Raw genomic sequence first — 11339 nt, forward strand, 5'->3', positions numbered from 1 at the left:
TTGGACATAGATTTGAAGTTAATATGTTCTCATAATATTACGACTTATATATTTTGATAGCATTTCACACAAAAATTATTTAATAATCTTATTTCATTTAAAAGTTATTAAAACTTCACATTTTTTGGCGGGTTTGATTGACACATCCTTGCACTTTCACAAATTTTAACTTTATTCTTAATTCTTAGGAAAAGTGGCAGGTTTTAATGACTTTTAAATGAAATAAGATTTTAAAATAATTTTTGTGTGAAATGCTATTAAAATATATAATTCGTGTTATATACAGAAAATATTAACTTCAAATCTGTGTCCAAGTACCTTTAACAGAGATTAACTAAGGTCAAGAACAAAATGTTATCAACATCTTACCTAGTAACCGAGTATATTCAATCGGGGAAAAGTCCGAGTAACTGATTATCAAATATTGACCGATTTGACTTCCCTAATATTTTCATGTATTTTTCTCCACTCTCTCTCAAAAGCATACTATTGTACGTAATCATGCATTTGCAAGAAAACAAGATTAAGTGTATATAAGAAATACAAGATATGGACTAATAAAAGATTAAAAGTTACTTTGGTGTATTTAAAAAAAAGTCAACAAAATGTCAAAACATACTTAAAAAAATTTTCAGTTCATTTTTGCCATTATAACAAGAACATTTGTTATGCTAACAAACATATGTATCATAACTTATGACGGATTTTTTCCCACTTGAAATATGATAAATTGATTTAAATAATTATATACATGCACACACCGTCTAAATAGCGTATCTGATTGTGCTGAGTTGAGTTTACTTCTGCTGTTTAGAGATGACACAGAGCGAAATTTCTACATATTCACCATGCAGTGTTAATTATCCCACGTTCTATTATCTGTCTCTGTAGGGACACATCTATACAGACTAAAATAGTTCTAATGCTTGTGTCATAATTTCTGTCCAATTTTTATTAGACTTTGATCTAGCCTTCAACATATTTACATTAAATAAGAAAGGATATGTAAATGTATACACAAACTCAGCATGATAATTCCTCAAATAATTTCTCCCAGGCATGAAATTATACACAGGTACAGTACCAGTTCGTCTTGATTGAACGAACTGATACCGTATCTGTATCAGGACCGACCCAGATTAATATCCCCCTCTTTTCAAGCGGGGGACAATATGTTCGTGGCATTTTGAAATGAACCAAATTCACCAAAATTCACCAAAGCGACGCTAATGTATCTTTTTATTCCAGAGCAGTTGAAGTTAATCTTCTTTATAGGTGTTTTGAAATCAAATATAGCTTAATTATACCTAATTAACCTAAATAGAGTAGCCCAAAACCATAATTCCCCCCCCCCCTTACTTAGTTTTGTAGATATGGCATTAGGGAAATCAGTTTTGCTTTTCAAAATGATTGAAAGAAACCTGTTTCTAACATTTACAAAGGAGAAGACCAATTTAAGCTGACTGTATTGTTTAAGCATGTTTCTTTTATCATTAATGATATGTATTTTTATCATTAATGATATGTATTTTTATCATTAATGATATGTAGCATCACGTAGACAACCTTGCCAATCTTAGACTTTGGAGCCTAGAGTATAAAGATTGTGTGCTGGGGTTCAGAAATATATGTGTTACATGTAAATTATGATGCATTATGAATGTAAATTTGTATTTATCAGATGTGTTGCGGATTATACAAAAACTAAATAAATATATATAAATATGACTTTTGGGGAGTAACAAAGAATCTTTGAAATTGCCATCTCATATCTCAACGTGATTTCAAATCTATTTTTACTTGCTTGTAAAAAGGACAATTAATAGCAAATGAAGAATCCATGCGGAATAGTTGTAGCTGTCTCGGCATTTCTTATTCAATTTATAATATTTGGGATATGCCGGTCCTTTGGTATCTATGTTATAGAACTACAAAACGAGTTCAAGACTGGTCTGTCCATAATTTCATCTATTGGATCTGTACATTTTGGCTTTCAACTTTGTACAGGTATGTCTAATATCAATCGACTTTGTAAAGATACGTTTTCTTTCGCAACGTTGTTTTATACTTTGGCTATTTGTCCAAAGATCAAAATGGCACACATATTTTTTTTAATTCAATTATTCGTTTTCCAACTCTCTGATTGATTGATTGATTGTATATTGTTTAAATTCCCTCTCAAGAATTTTTCACTCATATGGAAACACCACCACTTGCCAGTAGAGAGCTGCAAATTTTGTCCTATACTCTGCACTCGGGGCCATTGAGCAGGGAAGGATCTTTTTCGAGCTAGCACCTACTACGACACGGGACCTCGGTTTATCCGGTCTAATCAGAAGGACCGGTCTCTACGTCACACAGTGGGATTCAAACCCGCGACGTAAGGATTGACTCCTTATTTCGCTACTTTAGAGCAGACGCTCTAACCACTGCGCCACTCGGGCGACTTCCAACCCTCTGAAGTCCATTTCAATATACGGAATATATAACTCAAATTTACTAGGTATTGCACGTTTTATTTAGAATGTCCTTCCTAGGATAACAACAAAAAAATCAATCAAGAGTTCATGGTTTACAGCGCCAGACATGTTAACGTTCTAGTAATTTTTTATTTAAAAAACATTTGTTGCGATTCATATTTAAATTATTTCAAACATACAGAGATTTGTTGCACTGCAAAACGTGTGTTTTTAGAGATTTCGTTGTTAGAAGAACAAAAACTAAGAATTCTGTATACTTGATTGTAATTTATCTTTGCTTGCCAACCATCATCATTTACTAAAAATGATTATATTCTAGGACCAATTGCCAGTTTTCTAATGCGAAAGATGTCTTACAGAAGGGTTTGTTTACTTGGCGCCATTATGAGCAGTGTTGGTCTCTCTGTTTTACCGTTTACTTCAAATATTCCATTTTTAATCTTCTTCTTTGGAGCATTAACGGGTATATACGCATCTTAAAATCAAGTACAAATGTATTTCAGTTTTATCAATTTGTATTTCAGTTTTCTCAAGAAACTTTATGATGTATACTAGGTAATATAACAAATTTCTCTATATTTTTGTTTAACTGATTATTTTAAGTATCAATTCAATATGTTACCACATTTTAGGTACTGGATATTGCTTCCTCTTTATTTCCTCACAAACCCTATCTGGACTCTGGTTTGAAAACAACAGACCTCTGGTTACAGGTATCGTCTTTTCTGGTTCCTCCCTTGGTGGCGTTGCGTTTCCATATCTGATTGAATTTTTAATTGGAAGGTTTGGCTGGAGAGGGTCTTTTTATATTCTTGCATCGCTGAATCTACAAACAGTCATTTTCGCCTGTCTAATGAGAGAATCTCCATTGCAGAAGACATGGAAAAAATCAAAAACTAAGAATATCAGGAATAATCTCACCAATAGCACACAAACAATCTATAGAGTCCTTGATGATGATGGAAGGAAAATTCAAAACAATGGACCAATAATTGAAAATATTGCTACAAGCCAAACAGCCGCAGACCAAACTAGAATCGACGAACAAGTGAAGTCCAGAACGATGAAACTACTTACTAACTTACCATATGTCTTATTAATTATAAATAATATTTTGTGGAATTTAGGTGGCTCTGTACAATTACTTCTTGGACCAGACTACTACACTCAAGTTGGTTTTGACTTAAGACAAGCAGCTTTGCTCTTATCTGTACAACAAGGCACAATGGTGGTCGGTTGTGTTGTCGGTGGAATTTTGGGTAATTTTCGCAGTTTCAACAGAAACGGTTTATTTTTATTCTCAAACATTTTATCAGGTTTCTGCATACTTGCCTACACATTTCCAGTTCTACAAGCAATGGCGGGTTTTGTTTTCATTAACTCTGTGTTTGGACTGAGTTCGGGGGTAAGTCTCGGATTGCTCGTCATACTTGTATCGGATTTTGTCGGAAGTCAACTGTTTGGGGACGGAATGGGATATTTGATGTTAGCATGTGGAATTGGAGTGTTCATTGGGCCACCATTAGGAGGTTTGAACTATTTTATTATTTATCCATAAGTAATTTATTGAGGAAAAAATACAGTTTAAAAGAAGTGATACGGAATATTTTAGCGTCATCAAACCCCAGAATTTGGGAAACTCATGCCGGTCTAATTAATCTCCATCTGTATTTCTTTTTGTGTGTAATACTTTCCTCACGATAGTATCTCACACAGCCTTTCACCTTTGCCATGCTTTTTAATAACAATTTTTGTTGTTTAAAGGGACATGGACACAGTTTCATTTAAATTATTTTAAATTTATTTTTCCATTTAAAAAAAAAATTACAAATATTTACTGTATTTATCTTAATTTTAATTACATTTGTTTTTCATAAGGTTACCTGATAGAGAAGGCAGATTCCTATGACGTCGCCTTTTACGTGGCTGGATCAGTTACCGTGCTCAGTGGTGTCATAATGTTGATCATTCCAATCAAACACTGTTTCCGGAAGCCCCAGAAATACGTCATTTCCTCTGTGACCTAATCTTTTTTAATAAACAAAAGAAATATAAATATGTAAATATTTCTGGTGAAGATAACGAACAACAATCGATCTCAACATTTCCATAAATAAAGGAAAGGTGGCATGAAACACAGTCAGATCCGGTTTGAGATGTAAGCATTCCCTGTTGACGGGAGATAACTGCCGTGAGCCCCCCTGTATTGATTTTGACTATGAAACATTGTTTTGTAACATTAAAACTCACTTTTAATCAACAAGGCACAAAAATTTCATTTTATTTTGACCCATTGTTTATGATTTGATGTACAAGCAATGAGTACAATAAAATAAATTCATAATAATTTCTTATGCCTTCCACAGCCTTGATCACTCGGCATTGACTTCATCGGCTAAAGTTCTTTGTTTTGAACATGTTTTTTTTTAAATAAATCAAATGGATTGGAAACAAGTTCTTTCAACTTACGAGTTCCTCTCCTTACGTTTTTTCTCTTCATGATATTATTAATCTTTAATACTTTTTCTTGATACTGAAATTCTAATCAACCTTTTTGACGTAAAGTTTTGAGGGAAGGGATTGGGGCTCTTAACGAGGACTCAGTGAACTTTTAGTTAATATATCGAACTTTTGTCTCCCTCACGATTAGTTTGATTGTTAATAACTTCGTTATTTCCATAAATTGGCTATAAAAAGACAAGTTAGCGACAAATAAGATAATGACACAAGGATATCAACAGTCCCATTTGAAATCAACATGTCGCAAGATCTAATGGTCTGACCTTGTCAGCAAATACAGTCGAAAGCTGAAGTGAACTTTCCTGATCACATTTTGTCTGTAGAAACTTTTCGCATTTTTGACTTTGAACCACTGGGCCAATTATAAGCAAACTGGCCACAAAGCATCCTAGGGTGAAGGGGATTCAAGTTTATTCAAATGAAGGGAAGATAATGTAGAAATAGTTAAAAATTTAGTGGCATGCTTTAAAATTCCTGTCATATTTATACGAAAGCAGCATCAGGTAGTGTAGATTGTAGTATGTTCAAATCAAGACCCCTAGAGTTAGAGCGGAGCCACAGGGGGGGAACAAAAGTTTTATTTAGGAATTATAGGATACAAGGGACGATCAAAGTTTTAAATAGAAATATACGGGATTTCTTTTTAACATTGGGAAAACCATTTTTTTCCAAAAACATCTGGCCAGGAAAGATGAAATTCATTTGGAAACATCCCTTGGCTGTGAGGATTGAAGATTTTTTTTCCAAATCATGACCCCTCTGGTGGGGTGGAGCCACAATAAATCATCAAATTTTCCATAGGAATACTTAGAATTTTTTTTCAATCTTCTTAACAACAGCAGAGCCATGATTGGTCAATTTTTATTGAAGCCCCCTTAGGTAGTATTTTTAGTAAAATTAAAATTCAGAATCAATGTGTCATGATCAATTAAGTAACTTTCTTAACCCCGTCGTTCGAAGTTGAGAGAGTATATGCTGTAATAAAAATGTCCATCCATCTGTAGAGCTATAGTCTATAGATGCTGCATCTTCGCCAGCTGTGTCAAATACCAGCTCAAAGTCTGAGATTATTCTAATGACAGTTGCTATGCAATTTGACAACCTTTAAAGTTTAGATTTGCGCTAGTATAATTGAATATATGACTTCATCAGATGACCAAACGTTTAGATTGTTTGTTGTTTAACGGGTTTTTTTTACGTATTAAGTAAATATAACAAACATCAAATAATAGTGTAGTATATAATGGTAGATGGTAACAACCTTAAACAATATAGAGTTTATGCATATAATTTAGACAGAAAATGTTTTGAGATACTTTCACGTATTTCAAAAGAATGTTGGAGGTAAATACCTAAATCGCACAGTTCTTTGAAGCTTTTTATACTTAACAGCTGTATTAATTTGAAAACTGAAGGTTTTTTTCAGTAATGTATCGACATCTAATATCACTAAATTGACGCAACCTGCCATAACTTTGAAAAGTGAGTGAGTGGACACAGTGTATTCCAATAGCATTAGAAAGAGTGGCTCAAAATCATAAAAGTTTTTCCCATAGTTTTTTTAAAGTAATTTTGCATGTATGACAATAGGAAAATCGGATTTGATTTTGAAATTCTCTCAAAATGATTTAAAGTAACCTGTTCCTGACATTTACTAAGAAAAAGACCAATTTAAGCTGACATTATTGTTATACCCCGCTTGAAAAGCGGGAGGGTATATATTAATCGGTTTTTCCATCCGTCCGTTCGTCTGTCTATCGGGGTTCCCATCTTTTATCCGCAACTCCTCTTACATGTATACCACTGAATGGAATTTAATGAGAATTTCACAGAATCTTTATTACATATTGCCATCGTGCACCTCCTTTTTTTTCTTTTTGATAAATATTTTGGGTTTCCCATAGCAAAACATAGATACTGTCATTATATTCATATGGGAGGCGGTGGTATCATTTAGTGCGTTCATTGTTCACCATACCTCTAGTTTTAGCATGCTTTTAAAAATTATTAAGTACACAACTTTGCAACCATACAATTTAGCAATTTGAGGCCTAAAGTATGGAGAATATGCGTTAGGGTTCATAAATATATGTTACATGTAAATTAAAATGCAATTATAAATCAAAACTTGTATTATATCACATGTGTTTCGGATCACGCAAAAATAAAAAAAAAATCGACATCTGGCGAGTAACAAGAAATCTTTGATATTAACTTATTAAATCTCGGCGTGATTTAAAATCTTTTTTACTTGCCTGTAAAAGGACAACTGAAGTCTAATGAAGAATTCATGGGGAATGATTTAAGCCTTCTCGGCGTTTCTCATTCAATTCATAATATACTGAAAGGATTAAGAAACGCAGAGAAACTTTTGAGTTAAATTAAAACAATTATTTCAGATATGTTTTTCAGCATTTTTATCATACATTTTAATTCATCTTTAATCAACAAGTTACCAAAATTTTGTGCGATTTTGAGTGATAGTTCCTGAGATATTGATATCAATATGGTGACACCCCCCAAAAATAAAACTAAAAATTCTCATAATCTCCCTTTCGCATCAGTAACAAACTTGATTTTTCTGTGCATTGCGTTCACCAGAGCATTTATTTTTTCAAAGCATTATTATTCAACCCTTTCGACGGAAGTCTTGATGGCTGAGATTAGCTGTACTATTCCAAAGTCAACCAATCCCCCTGCTCAATCGAATCCCGCGAATTTTCGATTAAAAAAAGAATATATAGAACCCAGCAGGTTAAGTACTTGTGAATGTTTGTAAAAAAAATATCGACAAATATTAGCTACATTTTCCAGTGTAAACATGCTAAAAAACATTACGCAAACGACGCGTACGTGTGCGTTTGAGAGTAAAATCGACGTAGGCAGGCCAAGCTCGCGGCCCAAATTAGAGTGGAGAGTTTCTGTCAGTTTAGGGTGAAAAAAGTGAGTATGTTTGTCTGCTGAATAAATATCAGTTTTGGTGATAATGCCTTGACAATAACCGAGGTGGCGTGATGAAAAGCCCTATCTTGTTGTGACGTTGGTACGCGCCAACGTCATCGTCATGGTTGATTGGAAACATTTTAAGTTCACTCTCTGACAACCAAAAACACTTTTACTTGGTTGAAAAGTTGAAAACAATCTGAACATCAGTATGTTTTTGCCTTTTTATTCACTTGTGCAATATTGAATTCAATTTCTAAACCCACAGTAGATTCCGTCAGCCATACCACGATTGCAAGAAATTTATACTGACTGCAAATATGCAAAAACGATGTCTATAACTCTAATGCATAGTATTGTACTACAAAATTTTATAACAAAATTATCATCATTAACATTCACGTGTTTTTGACTTTTTATCATTTCCCCTACGTGATGCCATACATTTCATGGTTGAGTAGTTTTGACTAGTGATTTTAGTGCAAAGTAACCAAAATAAGCATCTGACCAATTTTCATAATTCTCGGTCACATAGTCAGAAAATTTTCCCATATCATGTTCTTGTGCGTTTCTTAATCCTTTCAGTATATTTGGAATCTGTTTTCCTTTGGTATGTATGTTACAGAACTATAAAACGAGTACGAGTCTGTACTGTCCATTATTTCATCTATTGGATCCATACACTTTGGCTTTCAACTTTGTACAGGTATGTCTAATATTAAGTGACTTGGTCAAGAAACTTTTTTTTCTTTTCGCAACGTTGTTTTATACTTTGGCTATTTGTCCAAAAATTAAAATGGCATTAATAATTTAGAAAAAAAATCATATCTTCGCCTTCCTTTTTTCTTTTCGCAACATTGTTTTATACTTTGGCTATTTGTCCAAAAATTAAAATAAATTAAACTAATACTTTAGAAAAAAAATTCATATCTTCGTCTTCCAACCCTCTGAAATCCATTTCATTACACAGAATCACTAGACATTGCATATTTCATTTAGACTGTCCTCGTTATGATAACAACAAAAATCATTTTAACGAGTACATGGTTTACAGTGCAATGCATGCGAACGTTGATTTATTTTTTATCAAAGAAACTTTTGATGTGGTTAATATATAAATTATTTCAAACATAAATATATTTCTTATACTACAAACATGTGTTTTAGAGGTTTCCTTCATTAAAAGAATACAAATTGAAAATTCTGTATACTTGGTTGTAATTTATTTTTGCTTACCAACTATCATCATTTACTATAAATGGTTATATTCAAGGACCACTTGCCAGTTTCCTTTTGCGGAAGATGTCCTAGAGAAAGGTTTGTTTACTGGGCGCCATAATGAGCAGTGTTGGTCTCTCTGTTTTACTTTTACTCCAAATATACCATTTTTAATCGTGCTCTTTGTGCATTAACAGGTATATACACGTCTTAAAATCAAATTTTTCAATTTTCTCAAGAAACTGTAAAATGTATAATATAATAAATTTCTCAACATTCTTGTTTAACTGATTATTTGAAGTATTAATTCAATATAATTTAATTTCACTTGTATCAAGCAATTTCATTGGCTGAATCATTCAGAGGAACATATAATATTTTGTATAAAATAACTTGCCTACGTCACAATGAGTTACGTCAAAAACGTAAAAACGTTTACGCTTTCTTATAAACCGCATCGCGGTTTATAAAGTGTAAACTGCCCCAAGTTATGTTATATCGGATGACTTAAGTTGAAATAAGCTTCATTCCTTAAATATTACCACATTCTAGGTACCGGATATTGCTTTCTCTACATTCCGTCACACACCCTATCCGGACTCTGGTTTGAAAACAATAGAGGTCTAGTTACAGGTATCATCACTTCCGGTTCCTCGCTAGGCGGCGTTGCGTTTCCATATCTGAATTTTTAATTGGAAGATTTGGATGGAGAGGTTCCTTTTTTATTCTTGCATCGCTGAATCTACAAACAGTCGTTTTCTCCAGTCTAATGAGAGAATATCCATTGCAGAAAACATTGAAAAGTTCAAGAACTAAAACTATTAGCGATCATTTCACCAGCAGCGCACAGACATTTATACAATCCATGATGATGATGGAAAGAAATTTCGAAACAATGGATCAATAATTGAAAATTTTGTTACAGGCCGAAAAGCTGGAGACCAAACTAGAATCGACGAACAAGTGAAGCATACAGTAAAAGAGTCAAGAACGAGGAAACTACTTACTAACCTACCAAATATTCTATTAACGGTAAATAATTTTTGTGTAATTTAGGTGGCTCTGTACAATAACTTCTTGGGCCAGACTACTACACTAAAGTTGATTTTGACTTAAAACAAGCAGCTTTGCTCTTATCCATACAACAATGCACAATGGTGGTCGGTTGTATTGTCGGTGGAATTCTGGGTAATCTTTGCAGCTTCAACAGAAACGGTTTATTCTTATTCTCAAACCTTTTATCGGGTTTCTGCATACTTGCCTGCACATTTCCAGTCCTACAAACGATGGCGGGTCTTGCTTTCATTAACTCTGTGTTTGGACTGAGTTCGGGGATAGGTCTTGGATTGCTCGTCATTCGGATTGTGTCGGATTTTGTCGGAAGTCAACTGATTGGGGACGGAATGGGATATCTGATGTCAGCATGTGGAATAGGCATGTTCATTGGGCCACCATTAGGAGGTTTAAACAATTCTTTTATTTTTCATCCAAAAGTAATTTATTGAGAAAAATTCATGTAAAATGTTTTAAAAAGTGATACGGAATATTTTGAGTTTCATTACACCTCAGATATTGGGGAAATGCTGGTCTATGCATCCCGGTATCTGCATTTCTTTTTGTATGTAATACTTTCCTGACTATATCTCGAACATCCTTTCATCTTTTGCAATGGTTATTTAATAATATCTTATCGCTTAGAGGGACATGGACACAGTTTCAGCTAAAATATACCAGTATATAAATTTATATTTAAACTTTTTTTTAGTTTTACAAATATTTACTGTATTTATATTAACTTCAAATACATGTGTTTAATTCTATTAGGTTACCTGATGGATTAGACAAATTCTATGACGTCACTTTCTATCTGGCTGCATCTGTTACCCTGCTCAGTGGAGTCATATTGTTGATCATTCCAATCAGACACTGTTTTCTGAAACCCAAGAAATACGTAATATCCTCTGTCACCTAATTTTTAAATAATCAGAATTAATATAAATACGTAATTATTTTTTGGGTGCAAAATTCATAACAACCCCTGAAAAAGGTGGAGATAACGAACAACCCATTTCAAAATTTCCATAAATAAAGCAAATAAGGGAATTAAACACGGGCTCCAGAAAATTTCAGAAATTGGATCAGGTGCCTATGGATAAGTTAGCATTCCCTGTTGACAGG

The 11339-nt window shown here is 33.4% G+C and overlaps 3 protein-coding genes and 1 pseudogene across 3 annotated transcripts in view; 3 read left to right on the top strand and 1 right to left on the bottom strand.

The window, feature by feature from the left end:
• LOC134268319 (monocarboxylate transporter 13-like) overlaps positions 1 to 11339 on the top strand; it is a 58722-nt gene that overhangs the window by 25720 nt on the left and 21663 nt on the right. The window lies entirely within an intron of this gene.
• LOC134268321 (26S proteasome regulatory subunit 6A-B) overlaps positions 1 to 11339 on the bottom strand; it is a 56941-nt gene that overhangs the window by 5197 nt on the left and 40405 nt on the right. The window lies entirely within an intron of this gene.
• Positions 1734 to 4797, top strand: LOC134268310 (monocarboxylate transporter 13-like). The gene is made up of 4 exons (XM_062750554.1): positions 1734 to 2007; positions 2800 to 2943; positions 3113 to 4009; positions 4359 to 4797. The coding sequence occupies exons 1-4, from the start codon at positions 1830 to 1832 to the stop codon at positions 4505 to 4507; spliced, it is 1368 nt and encodes a 455-aa protein (XP_062606538.1). The 5' UTR covers positions 1734 to 1829; the 3' UTR covers positions 4508 to 4797.
• LOC134268311 (monocarboxylate transporter 2-like) lies at positions 6336 to 10214 on the top strand (annotated as a pseudogene).

Source organism: Saccostrea cucullata, unplaced genomic scaffold (assembly GCF_032062105.1).
Source record: "Saccostrea cucullata isolate Sc308-1 unplaced genomic scaffold, CSIRO_AGI_Scuc_v1 ctg2000, whole genome shotgun sequence".
In the NCBI taxonomy this organism is placed as follows: domain Eukaryota; kingdom Metazoa; phylum Mollusca; class Bivalvia; order Ostreida; family Ostreidae; genus Saccostrea; species Saccostrea cuccullata.

What these genes read in the sequence shown, in the direction of transcription:
- LOC134268310 (XM_062750554.1), top strand. Translation starts at nt 1,830, where the DNA reads ATGAAGAATCCATGCGGAATAGTTGTAGCTGTCTCGGCATTTCTTATT. An exon ending in TGGCTTTCAACTTTGTACAG is followed by an intron (nt 2,008 to 2,799) that starts GTATGTCTAATA and finishes ATTATATTCTAG; the next exon opens with GACCAATTGCCAGTTTTCTA. An exon ending in CTTCTTTGGAGCATTAACGG is followed by an intron (nt 2,944 to 3,112) that starts GTATATACGCAT and finishes ACCACATTTTAG; the next exon opens with GTACTGGATATTGCTTCCTC.